The 17086-nt window shown below is 44.7% G+C and overlaps 1 protein-coding gene across 1 annotated transcript in view; it reads right to left on the reverse strand.

Moving 5' to 3' along the window:
• The window catches only part of UBAC1 (UBA domain containing 1), a 52166-nt gene extending 38314 nt beyond the window's left edge, over positions 1 to 13852 (reverse strand). Inside the window, exon 1 of the mRNA XM_038745112.1 lies at positions 13666 to 13852. Coding sequence (XP_038601040.1) covers positions 13666 to 13812 — 147 coding nt within the window. The 5' untranslated portion in view covers positions 13813 to 13852. The remainder of the gene's footprint in view (positions 1 to 13665) is intronic.
• Positions 13853 to 17086: the final 3234 nt, after the last annotated feature.

Here is a 17086-nt window from a genome sequence, read left to right on the forward strand (position 1 = left end):
AAATTGGCAACATATAGAGACAGTCCCTACCCAACAGTGGGCTCACAGTCTAAAAGGGGGAGACAGAGAACAAAACCAAACATACTAACAAAATAAAATAAATAGGATAGATATGTACAAGTAAAATAAATAGAGTAATAAATATGTACAAATATATATACATATATACAGGGAAAAGATGTCAGTTCGGGGGAGGAAAGAGCAGAGGGGCCGAGCTGGGGGTCCGAGCGCCCCATTTTCCTCTGCTCCCCCTCAACAGGCTGACAGTCTAGAAGAAGCAGCGGGGCTCAGTGCAAAGAGCCCGGGCTTGGGAGTCAGAGGTCATGGGTTCGAAACCCAGCTCCGCCACTTTGCTGGGTGACTTTGGACAAGTCACTCCACTGGGCCTCAGTGCCCTCATCTGCCAAATGGGGATGAAAACCGTGAGCCCCACGTGGGGCAGCCTGTTTACCTTGCATCTCCCCCCGCGTTGAGAACAGTGCTTGGCACATTGTAAGTGCTTAACAAATGCCATCATTATTATTATTATTTGAAGGGGGCGGCCAGACAAGACAATACGAGCCCGCTGTTGGGTAGGGACTGTCTCTATGTGTTGCCGACTTGTACTTCCCAAGCGCTTAGTACAGTGCTCTGCACACAGTAAGCGCTCAATAAATACGATTGATTGATTGATTGAATGAAGGAATGGGAGGGAGGGCAGGAGGGCCAAGTGAAGCTTGGAGAGGCAGCGAGGCTCAGTGGAAAGAGCGCGGGCTTGGGAGTCGGAGGTCATGGGTTCTAATCCCAGCTCCACCACTTGTCAGCTGTGTGACTTTGGGCCAGTTACTTCACTTCTCTGGGCCTCGGTTCCCTCACCTGCCAAATGGGGATGAAGACAGCGAGCCCCACGTGGGACAACCTGATCACCTTGTATCTCCCCCGGCGCTTAGAACAGCGCTTGGCACATAGTAAGCGCTTAACAAAGACCATTTATTATTATTGTTATTAAGTCAGAGGTCATCGGTTCAAATCCCGGCTCTGCCACTGGTCAGCTGTGTGACTTTGGGCAAGTCACTTCATTTCTCTGGGCCTCGGTTACCTCCTCTGTAAAATGGGGATTAAGACTGTGAGCCTCACGTGGGGCAACCTGATCACCTTGTAAATTCCCCAGCGCTTAGAACAGTGCTTTGCACATAGTAAGCGCTTAATAAATGCCATCATTATTATTATTATTGGAAGAGGGGAGACAGACAACAAGACAAGTAAATATGACTAAACGAATGGGAGGGAGGGCAGAGTGACGCAAGCCCGTTTTGGGGCAGGGATTCATTTATTCATTCCATCGTATTTATTGATCGCTTGCTGTGTGCAGAGCACTGGACTAAGCGCTCGGGAAGTACAAATCGGCAACGTAGAGAAGCAGCGTGGCTCAGTGGGAAGAGCACAGAAAGGTTGCCAAGGGAAAGTATGGAATCCGCAGCCTGGAAGGGAGTCCAGGAGGTGAAGATGAGGGGGACGGGAGGAGGAGAAGAGGATCTATAGAGAAGCAGTGTGACTCAGTGGAAAAAGCACAGGCTTGGGAGTCAGAGGTCATGGGTTCAAATCTCGACTCTGCCACTTGTCAGCTGTGTGACTTTGGGCAAGTCACTTAACTTCTCTGTGCCTCTAAATGGGGATGAAGACCGTGAGCCCCCCGTAGGACAACCTGATCACCTTGTGACCTCCCCAGCGCTTAGAACAGTGCTTGGCACATAGTAAGCGCTTAACAAAGACCATTTATTATTATTGTTATTAAGTCAGAGGTCATTGGTTCAAATCCCAGCTCTGCCACTGGTCAGCTGTGTGACTTTGGGCAAGTCACTTAACTTCTCTGTGCCTCAGTTCCCTCATCTGTAAAATGGGGATGAAGACTGTGAGCCCCCCGTGGGACAACCTGATCACCTTGTGACCTCCCCAGCACTTAGAACAGTGCTTGGCACATAGTAAGCGCTTAACAAAGACCATTTATTATTACTGTTATTAAGTCAGAGGTCATCGGTTCAAATCCCGGCTCTGCCACTGGTCAGTGGTGTGACTTTGGGCAAGTCACTTAACTTCTCTGTGCCTCAGTTCCCTCATCTGTAAAATGGGGATGAAGACTGTGAGCCCCCCATGGGACAACCTGATCACCTTGTGACCTCCCCAGCACTTAGAACAGTGTTTTGCACATAGTAAGTGCTTAATAAATGCCATTATTATTATTATTATTGAAATGGGGGTTAAGACTGTGAGCCCCCCGTGCGACAACCTGATCACCTTGTAACCTCCCCAGCGCTTAGAACGGTGCTTTGCACATAGTAAGCGCTTAATAAATGCCATCGTTATTGTTATTATTCTATAGAGAAGCAGCTTGGCTCAGTGGAAAGAGCCCGGGCTTTGGAGTCAGAGGTCATGGGTTCAAATCCCGGCTCCGCCCCTTATCAGCTGTGTGACTTTGGGCAAGTCACTTAACTTCTCTGGGCCTCAGTTACCTCATCTGTAAAATGGGGATTAAGGCTGTGAGCCCCCCCGTGGGACAACCTGATCACCTTGTAACCTCCCCAGCGCTTAGAATGGTGCTTTGCACATAGTCAGCGCTTAATAAATGCCATCATTATTGTTATTATTCTATAGAGACGGTCCTTACCCCACAATGGGCTCCCAGTCTAGAAGGGGGAGACAGACAACAGAACACGTAGATGGGGATTCATTCGTTCATTCAATCGTATTTATTGAGCGCTTCCTGTGTGCAGAGCACTGTACTACGCGCTTGGGAAGTACAAGTTGGCAACATATAGAGACGGTCCCTATTCATTCATTCAATCGTATTTATTGAGCGCTTACTGTGTGCAGAGCACTGTACTAAGCGCTTGGGAAGTACAAGCTGGCAACATATAGAGACGGTCCCTACCCAACAGTGGGCTCACAGTCTAGAAGAGGGAGACAGAACAAAACAAAACATATTAACAAAATAAAATAAGTAGAATAAATATGTACAAATAAAATAAATAAATAAAAAGCGTAATAAATACGAACAAACATATATACATAGATACAGGTGCTGTGGGGAGGGGAAGGAGGTAAGGCGGGGGGGGGGGATGGAGAGGGGGAGGACTGAGCGCTTGGGAAGGACAAGTCGGCAACATAGAGAGACGGTCCCTACCCAACAGTGGGCTCACAGTCTAGAAGGGGGAGACAGAGAACAAAATCAAACATATTAACAAAATAAAAAAAAATGTACAAATAAAATAAATAAATAAATAGAGTAATAAATACGTACAAACATATATACAGGTACTGTGGGGAGGGGAAGGAGGTAAGGCCCCCCCAGGACTGAGTGCTTGGTAAGGACAAGTTGGCAACATAGAGAGACAGTCCCTACCCTGTTCCTGAGCGCTCAGTCCAGTGCTCCGCACCCAGTAATAATAATAATGATAATGGCATTTATTAAGCGCTTACTATGTGCAAAACACTGTTCTAAGCGCTGGGGGGTACAAGGTAATCAGGTTGTCCCACGGAGGGCTCACAGGCTTCATCCCCATTTTACAGATGAGGGAACTGAGGCCCAGAGAAGTTAAGTGACTTGCCCAAAGTTACACAGCTGACAACTGGCGGAGCCGGGATTTGAACCCATGACCTCCGACTCCAAAGCCCGGGCTCTTTCCACTGATCCACGCTGCTTCTCCTCCACTGATCCAAGCACTCCATTCATTCATTCAGTCGTATTTATTGAGCGCTTACTGTGTGCAGAACACTGTACTAAGCGCTTGGAAAGCCCAATTCGGCAACAGATAGAGACCATCCCTACCCAACAACAGGTTCACAGTCTAGAAGGGGGACACAGACAACAAAACAAAACAAGTAGAAGGCATCAATAGCATTCATTCATTCGTTCATTCAATCGTATTTATTGAGCGCTTACTGTGTGCAGAGCACTGGACTAAGCGCTTGGGAAGTACAAGTTGGCAACAGATAGAGACTGGCCCCTACCCAACAATGGGCTCACAGTCTAGAAGGGAGAGACAGACAACAAAACAAAATTTGTCTGATGAAATCAGAAACCACTTCTTATCCAAACGAATTGGGTCAAATGGATCGTTCTTAATCTCTGATGTAAAAGAAAAATCTATCAAACCTGTGCGTATTAAAGAAAATATATTTACATCCTATTTTACTTTCTGATTGTTGGTTTGACATCAATCAATCAATCGTATTTACTGAGCACTTACTGTGTGCAGAGCACTGGACTAAGCGCTTGGGAAGTACAAGTTGGCAACGTATAGAGACGGTCCCTACCCAACAGTGGGCTCACAGTCTAGAAGAAATAGGGTTATAGATATGTGCACATAGTTAATAAAATAAATAGAATAAATATGTACAACTATACGCAAGTGCTGTGGGGCGGGGAAGGCGGTAAAGCAGGGAGTAGGGGCGATGAGGAGGAGCTGAGGAAAAGGAGTGTTCAGTCCACACAGTCAGCGCCCAATAGATTCATTCATTCTATCGTATTTATTGAGCGCTTACTGTGTGCAGAGCACTGTACTAAGCGCTTGGGAAGGACAAGTTGGGTATCTGTCTCCCTCTCGACGACCGTAAGCTTGTTGTGGTCAGGGAATCTGTCTGTTAATTGTTATATTGTTCTCTCCGAAGAAGCGCTTAGTTCTGTGCTTTGCATGCAGTAAGTCCTCCATAAATACAATTGAATGAATGATTGAATGAATGAGTGAATGAACCAAGCCCTCTCCCTTGCCAGCATCTCCCTCCCCCTTCTCATCTGACCTCTACCCCCTTTCTCTCTTATTGAAGGCACATCTCCTCCTAGAAATCTTCCCTGACTAAGCCCTCATTTCATTCATTCATTCAATCGTATTTATTGAGCGCTTACTGTGTGCAGAGCACTGTGCTAAGCGCTTGGGAAGCACAAGTTGGCAACACATAGAGACAGTCCCTCCCCAACAGCTGGCTCACAGTCTAGAAGGGGGAGACAGACAACGAAACAAAACAAATCAACAAAATAAAATAAATAGAATAAATACGTACAAGTAAAATAAATAGAATAATAAATATGCACAAACATATATACAGGTGCTGTGGGGAGGGGAGGGAGGTAAGTGGGGGTGGATGGGGGGAGGAGGGGGAGAGGAAGGAGGGGGCTCAGTCTGGGAAGGCCTCCTGGAGGAGGTGAGCTCTCAGCAGGGCTTTGAAGGGACTGTTCTAAGCGCTGGGGGGGATACAATCAATCAATCAATCGTATTTATTGAGTGCTTACTGTGTGCACAGCACTGTACTAAGCGCTTGGGAAGTACAAGCTGGCAACATATAGAGACAGTCCCTACCCAACAGTGGGCTCACAGTCTAAAAGGGGGAGACAGAGAACAAAACCAAACATACTAACAAAATAAAATAAATAGAATAGATATGCACAAGTAAAAGAAATAAATAGAGTAATAAATATGTACAAACATATATACATATATACAGGTGCTGTGGGGAAGGGAAGGAGGTAAGATGGAGGGGATGGAGAGGGGGACGAGGGTGATACAGGGTGATCATGTTGTCCCACATGGGGCTCACAGTCTTAATCCCCATTTTACAGATGAGGTAACAGGCAAAGAGAAGTTAAGTGGCCTTCTCCCATTCCCTTCTGCATCACCCTTGTACTTGGAGTTGCAACCTTTACGATGAGGGTACTTGTCAAGTGCTTACGTTGCGCCAAGCGCTGGGGTAGATACAAGGTCATCAGGTTGACCCACGTGGGGCTCAAAGTCTTACTCCCCATTTGACCGATGAGGTAACTGAGGCCCCGAGAAGTGGATCAATCAATCAATCAATCGTATCTATTGAGCGCTGACTGTGTGCAGAGCACTGTACTAAGCTCTTGGGAAGTACAAGTTGGCAACATATAGAGCCGGTCCCTACCCAACAGCGGGCTCACAGTCTAGAAGGGGGAGACGGAGAATAAAACCAAACATATTAACAAAATAAAATAAATAGAATAGATATGTATAAGTACAATAAATATAGTAATAAATACATACAAACATATATACAAATATACAGGTGCTGTGGGGAGGGGAAGGAGGTAAGGCGGGAGGGATGGAGAGGGGGAGGAGGGGGAGAGGAATCAATCAATCAATCGTATTTATGGAGCGCTTACTGTGTGCAGAGCACTGTACTAAGCGCTTGGGAAGTACAAGTTGGCAACATATAGAGACAGTCCCTACCCAACAGTCTTACAGTCTAGAAGGGGGAGACAGAGAACAAAACCAAACATACTAACAAAATAAAATAAATAGAATAGATATGTACAAATAAAATAGAGTAATAAATATGTACAAACATATATACATAGATACAGGTGCTGTGGGGAAGGGAAGGAGGTAAGTTGGGGGGGATAGAGAGGGGGAGGAGGGGGCTCAGTCTGGGAAGCGACTTGTACATATTTATTACTCCATTTTACTTATACATATTTACTATTCTATTTATTTGATTTTGTTAACATGTTTTGTTTTGTTGTCCATCTCCCCTTTGTAGACTGTGAGCCCGCTGCTGGGGTAGGGACCGGCTCTAGATGTTGCCAACTTGGGCTTCCCAAGAGCTTGGTCCAGTGCTCTGCACACAGTAGGCGCTCAATAAATACGACATTGATTGATTGATTGACTGAATGAATGGATACGATGGAATGAGGATGGAGGGAGCGGTACATATCTGTTTTACTTATTTTATTTTGTTAATATGTTTGGTTTTGTTGTCTGTCTCCCCCTTCTAGACTGTGAGCCCACTGTTGAGTAGGGACCGTCTCTATCTGTTGCCAACTTGTACTTCTCAAGCGCTTAGTCCAGTGCTCTGCACAGTCAGCGCTCAATACGATTGATTGATTGATGTCAAACCAACAATCAGAAAGTAAAATAGGATGTAAATATATTTTCTTTAATATGCACAGGTTTGATAGATTTTTCTTTTACATCAGTAGAGTAAGAACAATCCATTTGACACAATTCGTTTGGATAAAAAGTAGTTTCTTTTTATCTACTATTCTATGTCTATGCCTATATATAGAACTATGTCTATTCATTAGACAAATTTTGTTTTGTTGTCCATTGATGCCTGTCTACTTTATTAAGTGTACAGGCTATTGACGCCTGTCTACTTGTTTTGTTGTCCGTCTCCCCCTTCTAGACTGTGAGCCCGCTGTTGGGGTGGGGACCGGCTCTAGATGTTGCCAACTTGGGCTTCCCAAGCGCTTAGTACAGTACTCTGCACACATTCAGTGCTCAATAAATATGATTGATTGATGTCCAACCAATCAGAAAGTAAAACAGGATGCAAATATATTTTCTTTAATATGCACAGGTTTGATAGATTTTTCTTTTACATCAGTAGAGTAAGAACAATCCATTTGACACAATTCATTTGGATAAAAAGTAGTTTCTTTTTATCTACTATTCTATGTCTATATATAGAACTATGTCTATTCATTAGACAAATTTTGTTTTGTTGTCTCTTGATGCCTGTCTACTTCATTAAGCGTACAGGCTATTGATGCCTGTCTACTTGTTTCGTTTTGTTGTCTGTCTCTCCCTTCAACCTGTTGTTGGGTAGGGATGGTCTCGATCTGTTGCCCACTTGTACTTCCCAAGCGCTTAGTCCAGTGCTCTGCACACAGCGCTCGATAAATACGATTGATTTCCAACCAACAATCAGAAAGTAAAACAGGATGTAAATATCTTTTCTTTAATACGCACAGGTTTGATAGATTTTTCTTTTACATCAGCAGAGTAAGAACGATCCATCTGACACAATTCATTTGGATAAAAAGTAGTTTCTTTTTATCTACTATTCTATGTCTATATATAGAACTATGTCTATTCATTAGACAAATTTTGTTTTGTTGTCTGTTGATGCCGGTCTACTTTATGAAGTAAGTGTACAGGCTATTGACGCCTGTCTACTTGTTTTGTTGTCTGTCTCCCCCTTCTAGACTGTGAGCCTGTTGTTGGGTAGGGACGGTCTCTATCTGTTGCCCACTTGTCCTTCCCAAGCGCTTAGTCCAGTGCTCTGCACACAGTCAGCACTCGATAAATACGATTGATTGATTGATTTCCAACCAACAATCAGAAAGTAAAACAGGATGTAAATATATTTTCTTTAACATGCACAGGTTTGATAGATTTTTCTTTTACATCAGTAGAGTAGGAACGATCCATCTGACACAATTCATTTGGATAAAAAGTAGTTTCTTATTCCATTAGACAGCTTTTGTTCATTAGACAAATTTTGTTTTGTTGTCCATTGATGCCGGTCTACTTTATTAAGTGTACAGGGTATCGATGCCTGTCTACTTGTTTTGTTTCGTTGTCTGTCTCCCCCTTCTAGACTGTGAGCCTGTTGTGGGGTAGGGATGGTCTCTATCTGTCGCCGAATTGTACTTTCCAAGCGCACAGTTGTACATATTTATTCTATTTATTTGATTAACCATGTGTACATATCTATAACTCTGTTTATCTATTTTGATGCTATTGATGCCTACGTGTTTTGTTGTCTGTCTCCCCCTTCTAGACTGCGAACCTGTTGTTGGGTAGGGATGGTCTCTATCTGTTGCCCACTTGGGCTTCCCAAGCGCTTAGTCCAGTGCTCTGCACACAGTCAGCGCTCAATAAATATGATTGATTGATCGATGTCAAACCAACAATCGGAAAGTAAAACAGGATGCAAATATATTATGTCTATGTCTAGATATAGAACGATGTCTATTCATTAGACAAATTTTGTTTTCCTGTCTATTGATGCAATAGACTGTGAGCCCACTGTTGGGTAGGGACTGTCTCTATATGTTGCCAACTTGTACTTCCCAAGCGCTTACTACAGTGCTCTGCACACAGTAAGCGCTCAATAAATACGATTGATGATTGATGATGACTGTCGACTTTCTTAAGTGTACAGGCTATTGACGCCTGTCGTTTTGTTTTGTTGTCTGTCTCCCCTTCTAGACTGCGAGCCTGTTGTTGGGTAGGGATGGTCTCTATCTGTTGCCCACGTGGCCTTCCCAAGTGCTCAGTCCAGTGCCCTGCGCACAGTCAGCGCTCGATAAATCCGATCAGATGAATGAATGGGTTGGGACCGTCTCTATGTTGCCAGCTTGCAATCAACCAATCAATCAGTTGTATTTATTGAGCGCTTACTGTGCGCAGAGCACCGGACTACGCGCTTGGGAAGTACAAGCTGGCAACACATAGAGACAGTCCCTATCAATCGTATTTATTGAGCGCTTGCTGTGTGTAGGGCACTGTACTAAGCGCTTGGGAAGGACAAGCTGGCAACACATAGAGACAGTCCCTATCAATCAATCGTATTTATTGAGCGCTTACTGTGTGCAGAGCACTGGACTAAGCGCTTGGGAAGTACAAGCTGGCAACACATAGAGACAGTCCCTATCAATCAATGGTATTTATTGAGCGCTGACTGTGTGCAGAGCACCAGACTAAGCGCTTGGGAAGGACGAGCTGGCAACACATAGAGACAGTCCCTATCAATCAATCGTATTTATTGAGTGCTTGCTGTGTGCAGAGCACCGGACTAAGCGCTTGGGAAGGACAAGCTGGCAACACACAGAGACAGCCCCTATCAATCAATCCTATTTATTGAGCGCTTACTGTGTGCAGAGCACCGGACTAAGTGCTTGGGAAGTACAAGCTGGCAACACACAGAGACAGCCCCTATCAATCAATTGTATTTATTGAGCGCTTACTGTGTGCAGAGCACTGGACTAAGCGCTTGGGAAGGACAAGCTGGCAACACATAGAGACAGCCCCTATCAATCAATCGTATTTATGGGGCACTTACTGTGTGCAGAGCACTGGACTAAGCGCTTGGGAAGGACAAGCTGGCAACACATAGAGACAGTCCCTATCAATCAGTCGTATTCATTGAGCGCTTACTGTGTGCAAAGCACCGTACTAAGCGCTTGGGAAGGACAAGCTGGCAACACATAGAGACAGCCCCTATCAATCAATCGTATTTATTGGGCACTTACTGTGTGCAGAGCACTGGACTAAGCGCTTGGGAAGGACAAGCTGGCAACACATAGAGACAGTCCCTATCAATCAGTCGTATTCATTGAGCGCTTACTGTGTGCAAAGCACCGTACTAAGCGCTTGGGAAGGACAAGCTGGCAACACATAGAGACAGCCCCTATCAATCAATCGTATTTATTGGGCACTTACTGTGTGCAGAGCACTGGACTAAGCGCTTGGGAAGGACAAGTTGGCAACACATAGAGACAGTCCCTATCAATCAATTGTATTTATTGAGCGCTTACTGTGTGCAGAGCACTGGACTAAGCGCTTGGGAAGGACAAGTTGGCAACACATAGAGACAGCCCCTATCAATCAATCATATTTATTGAGCGCTTACTGTGTGCAGAGCACTGGACTAAGCGCTTGGGAAGGACAAGCTGGCAACACATAGAGACAGTCCCTATCAATCAGTCATATTCATTGAGCGCTTACTGTGTGCAAAGCACCGTACTAAGCGCTTGGGAAGGACAAGCTGGCAACACATAGAGACAGTCCCTATCAATCAGTCGTATTTATTGAGCGCTGACTGTGTGCAGAGCACTGGACTAAGCGCTTGGGAAGGACAGGTTGGCAACACATAGAGACAGCCCCTATCAATCAATCGTATTTATTGAGTGCAGAGCACTGGACTAAGCGCTTGGGAAGTCCAAGTGGGCAACATCTAGAGACGGTCCCGACCCAACAGTGGGCTCGCAGTCTAGAAGGGGGAGACAGAGGACCCCACCATTTTTATATGCATGTCCATATTTATTACTCTTTATTTATTTTACTTGCACCTGTCTACTCTATTTATTTCATTTTGTTAGCACCTGTATATATGTATATACGGTCGTACATATTTATCCCTCTATTTATCTCACTTGTACATATCTATCCTATTTATTTTATTTCGTTGGTATGTTTTGTTTTGTTGTCCGTCTCCCCCTCCTAGACTGTGAGCCCACTGTTGGGTAGGGACCATTTATTACTCTATTTATTGATCTTACTTGTACATATCTATCCTATTTATTTTATTTCGTCGGTATGTTTTGTTTTGTTGTCCGTCTCCCCCTTCTAGACTGTGAGCCCACTGTTGGGTAGGGACTATTTATTACTCTATTTATTGATCTTCCTTGTACATATCTATCCTATTCATTTTATTTCGTTGGTACGTTGGGTTTTGTTCTCCGTCTCCCCCTCTTCTAGACTGTGAGCCCACTGTTGGGTAGGGACCATTTATTACTCTATTTATTGATCTTCCTTGCACATATCTATCCTATTCATTTTATTTCATTGGCACGTTGGGTTTTGTTCTCCGTCTCCCCCTCTTCTAGACTGTGAGCCCACTGTTGGGTAGGGACCATTTATTACTCTATTTATTGATCTTCCTTGCACATATCTATCCTATTCATTTTATTTCGTTGGCACGTTGGGTTTTGTTCTCCGTCTCCCCCTCTTCTAGACTGTGAGCCCACTGTTGGGTAGGGACCATTTATTACTCTATTTATTGATCTTACTTGTACATATCTATCCTATTTATTTTATTTCATTGGTACGTTGGGTTTTGTTCTCCGTCCCCCCCTCTTCTAGACTGTGAGCCCACTGTTGGGTAGGGACCATTTATTACTCTATTTATTGATCTTACTTGTACACATCTATCCTATTCATTTTATTTCGTCGGTATGTTTTGTTTTGTTGTCCGTCTCCCCCTCCTAGACTGTGAGCCCACTGTTGGGTAGGGACCATTTATTACTCTATTTATTGATCTTCCTTGCACATATCTATCCTATTCATTTTATTTCGTTGGCACGTTGGGTTTTGTTCTCCGTCTCCCCCTCTTCTAGACTGTGAGCCCACTGCTGGGTAGGGACCATTTATTACTCTATTTATTGATCTTACTTGTACATATCTATCCTATTCATTTTATTTCGTTGGTACGTTGGGTTTTGTTGTCCGTCTCCCCCTCTTCTAGACTGCGAGCCCACTGTTGGGTAGGGACCATTTATTACTCTATTTATTGATCTCACTTATGCATATCTATCCTATTTATTTTATTTCGTCGGTACGTTTTGTTTTGTTGTCCGTCTCCCCCTCCTAGACTGTGAGCCCACTGTTGGGTAGGGACTGTCTCTATGTGATGCCAATTTGTACTTCCCAAGCGCTTAGTACGGTGCTCTGCACATAGTAAGCGCTCAATAAATACGATTGATTGATTGACCATTTATTACTCTATTTATTGATCTTCCTTGCACATATCTATCCTATTCATTTTATTTCGTTGGCACGTTGGGTTTTGTTCTCCGTCTCCCCCTCTTCTAGACTGTGAGCCCACTGTTGGGTAGGGACCATTTATTACTCTATTTATTGATCTCACTTGTGCATATCTATCCTATCCATTTTATTTCGTCGGTATGTTTTGTTTTGTTGTCCGTCTCCCCCTCCTAGACTGTGAGCCCACCGTTGGGTAGGGACTGTCTCTATGTGATGCCAATTTGTACTTCCCAAGCGCTTAGTACAGTGCTCTGCACATAGTAAGCGCTCAATAAATACGATTGATTGATTGATTGATTGACCATTTATTACTCTATTTATTGATCTTACTTGTACATATCTATCCTATTCATTTTATTTCGTCGGTATGTTTTGTTTTGTTCTCCGTCTCCCCCTCTTCTAGACTGTGAGCCCACTGTTGGGTAGGGACCACTTATTACTCTATTTATTGATCTTACTTGTACATATCTATCCTATTCATTTTATTTCGTTGGCACGTTGGGTTTTGTTCTCCGTCTCCCCCTCTTCTAGACTGCGAGCCCACTGTTGGGTAGGGACCATTTATTACTCTATTTATTGATCTTACTTGTACATATCTATCCTATTTATTTTATTTCGTCGGTATGTTTTGTTTTGTTGTCCGTCTCCCCCTTCTAGACTGTGAGCCCACTGTTGGGTAGGGACTATTTATTACTCTATTTATTGATCTTCCTTGTACATATCTATCCTATTCATTTTATTTCGTTGGTACGTTGGGTTTTGTTCTCCGTCTCCCCCTCTTCTAGACTGTGAGCCCACTGTTGGGTAGGGACCATTTATTACTCTATTTATTGATCTTACTTGCGCATATCTATCCTATCCATTTTATTTCGTCGGTATGTTTTGTTTTGTTGTCCGTCTCCCCCTCTTCTAGACTGTGAGCCCACTGTTGGGTAGGGACCATTTATTACTCTATTTATTGATCTTACTTGCACATACCATTTATTACTCTACTTATTGATCTTACTTGTACATATCTATCCTATCCATTTTATTTCGTCGGTATGTTTTGTTCTGTTGTCCTTCTCCCCCCCTTCTAGACCGCGAGCCCACTGCTGGGTAGGGCCTGTCTCTAGATGTTGCCAACTTGGACTGCCCCAGCGCTCTGCACAGAGTAAGCGCTCGATAAACACGATTGATGAGGACGGCGGTTTTGCGTCCCCCTTTGAGACTGCGAGTTGGGGAGGGACCGTCTCTCGATGTTGCCAACCCAGGAAGCGATCGATGAATCCGATTGAGGATGAGGACCACATCGAATGGATGGATCGATTAGGGGGGGAGGGGGTTGGGCCTGCATCCTTACGTGTCGAAGGCAGCGCTCCTTGAGCCTGTCCACCGTGGTGTCGTCGGAGACCTCCTCCAGCCACTCGGCCCCGTCCAGGGTGCACACGTGCAGCCGGACCAGCTGCCCCCCGCCCCCGAACATCATCTTCTCCTCCTGCACGTACATGGCCGACCCTCCCTCTTCTTCTTCCTCCTCCTCTTCCTCCTGCTGCTGCTGCTGCTCCTCGGGCCGCGAAGGTCACCGCGCTTGGGCCCCCGCTCGCCCCGCCCGCCGGAAGTGACGTCACCCAACCGCGGGGCCCGCTGGGACTTGTAGTTCCCGCCGGCTCCCCGCGCCCGGGACGTCACTCAGTCACCATCGTCCATCGTGTTTATTGAGCGCTTACTAGGGCCGCCCGCCGGAAGTGACGTCGCCCCGCCCGCCCCGGGGCCTGCTGGGACGTGTAGTTCCCGCCGGCTCCCCGCGCCCGTCACTCACTCAGGCGGGCCCAAGCGCTCTGCGCGCAGTCGGCGCTCAATAAATACCATTGAATGAATGAATGAATAGGGACCGTCTCTATGTTGCGGCCTTGTACTTTCCCAAGCGCTTAGCGCAGTGCTCTGCACATAGTCAGCGCTCAATAAATACCATTGAATGAATTTTATTTTCTTAATATGTTTTGTCTTGTTGTCTGTCCCCCCCTTCAAGACTGTGAGCCCGCTGTTGGGGAGGGACCGGCTCTATGTGTTGCCAGCTTGTACTTCCCCAAGCGCTTAGCACAGTGCTCTGCACACAGGAAGCGCTCAATAAATACCATTGGATGAATGAATGAATTTTATTTTCTTAATATGTTTTGTCTTGTTCTCTGTCTTCCCCTTCAAGACTGTGAGCTCGCTGTGGGGTAGGGACCGTCTCTATATGCTGCCAGCTTGTACTTCCCCAAGCGCTTAGCGCAGTGCTCTGCACACAGGAAGCGCTCAATAAATACCATTGGATGAATGAATGAATTTTATTTTCTTAATATGTTTTGTCTTGTTCTCTGTCTTCCCCTTCAAGACTGTGAGCTCTCTGTGGGGTAGGGACCGTCTCTATATGCTGCCAGCTTGTACTTCCCCAAGCGCTTAGCGCAGTGCTCTGCACACAGGAAGTGCTCAATAAATACCATTGAATGAATGAATGAATTTTATTTTCTTAATATGCTTTTCCTGTTGTCTGTCTTCCCCTTCAAGACTGTGAGCCCACTGTTGGGGAGGGACCGGCTCTATCTGTTGCCAGCTTGTACTTCCCCAAGCGCTTAGCACAGTGCTCTGCACACAGGAAGCGCTCAATAAATACCATTGAATGAATGAATGAATTTTATTTTCTTAATATGCTTTTCCTGTTGTCTGTCTTCCCCTTCAAGACTGTGAGCCCGCTGTTGGGTAGGGACCGTCTCTAGATGTGGCCGACTTGTACTTCCCCAAGCGCTTAGTCCAGTGCTCTGCACACAGTCAGCGCTCAATAAATACCATTGAATGAATGAATGAATGGGTAGGGACCGTCCCTATGTTGCCGACTTGTACTTCCCCAAGCGCTTAGTCCAGTGCTCTGCACACAGTCAACGCTCAATCAATCAATCAATCATTTATTGAGCGCTTACTGTGTGCAGAGCACTGGACTAAGCGCTTGGGAAGGACATAGAGAAGTAAATAGTACACAGAGAAGCAGCGTGGCTCAGAGAGAAGCAGCGTGGCTCAGTGGAAAGAGCCCGGGCTTTGGAGTCAGAGGTCATGGGTTCAAATCCCGACTCCGCCAATTGTCGGCTGTGTGACTTTGGGCAAGTCACTTCACTTCTCGGGGCCTCAGTTCCCTCATCTGTACAATGGGGATGAAGAGTGTGAGCCCCATGTGGGACAACCTGATCACTTTGCATCCCCAACAGTGCTTTGCACATAGTAAGCGCTTAATAAATGCCATCATTATCATTATTATTATTATAGAGAGACGGTCCCTAACCAACAGTGGGTTCACAGTCTAGAAGGGGGAGACAGAGAACAAAACCAAACATATTAACCAAATAAATGGAATGGATATGTACAACTTTAATAAATAAATAAATACGATTGAATGAATGAATGAATTTTATTTTCTTGATATGTTTGTCTTGTTCTCTGTCTCCCCCTTTTAGACTGTGAGCCCGCTGTTGGGTAGGGACTGTCTCTATGTGTTGCCAACTTGTACTTCCCAAGCGCTTAGTACAGTGCTCTGCACACAGTCAGCGCTCAATAAATACCATTGAATGAATGAATGAATGGCTAGGGACCGTCTCTATGTTGCCAACTTGTCCTTCCCCAAGCGCTTAGTCCAGTGCTCTGCACACAGTCAGCGCTCAATCAATCAATCAATCAATCAATCGTATTTATTGAGCGCTTACTGTGTGCAGAGCACTGGACTAAGCGCTTGGGAAGTACATAGAGAGACGGTCCCTACCCAACACTCAATCAATCAATCAATCAATCAATCATATTTATTGAGCGCTTACTGTGTGCAGAGCACTGGACTAAGCGCTTGGGAAGTACAAATTGGCAACAGTGGGCTCACAGTCTAGAAGGGGGAGACAGAGAACAAAACCAAACATATTAACAAAATAAAATAAATAGAATAGATATGTACAAGTAAAATAAATAAATAAATAAATAAATACGATTGAATGAATGAATGGGTAGGGACCGTCTCTATGTTGCCGGCTTCTACTTCCCCAAGCGCTTAGTCCAGTGCTCTGCCCACAGTCAACGCTCAATCAAGCAATCGTATTTATTGAGCGCTTACTGTGTGCAGAGCACTGGACTAAGCGCTTGGGAAGTACATAGAGAGACGGTCCCTACCCAACAATCAATCAATCAATCGTATTTATTGAGCGCTTACTGTGTGCAGAGCACTGTACGAAGCGCTTGGGAAGTACAAGTTGGCACCAGTGGGCTCACAGTCTAGAAGGGGGAGACAGAGAACAAAACCAAACATATTAATAAAATAAATAGAATAGATATGTACAAGTAAAATGAATGAATGAATAAATAAATAAATAAATAGATAGATAGATAAATAAATGAATGAATGAATGAATGAATGAATAAATAAATAAATAAATAAATAAATACGATTGAATGAATGAATGGGTAGGGACCGTCTCTATGTTGCCGACTTGTACTTCCCCAAGCGCTTAGTCCAGTGCTCTGCACACAGTCAACGCTCAATCAATTAATCAATCATATTTATTGAGCGCTTACTGTGTGCAGAGCACTGTACTAAGCGCTTGGGAAGTACAATTTGGCAACAGTGGGCTCACAGTGTAGAAGGGGGAGACAGAGAACAAAACCAAACATATTAACAAAATAAATAGAATAGATATGTACAAGTAAAATAAACAAATAAATACGATTGAATGAATGAATGGGTTGTGACCGTCTCTATGTTGCCGGCT

This window comes from Tachyglossus aculeatus, chromosome 4, assembly GCF_015852505.1.
Source record: "Tachyglossus aculeatus isolate mTacAcu1 chromosome 4, mTacAcu1.pri, whole genome shotgun sequence".
Lineage (NCBI taxonomy): Eukaryota > Metazoa > Chordata > Mammalia > Monotremata > Tachyglossidae > Tachyglossus > Tachyglossus aculeatus.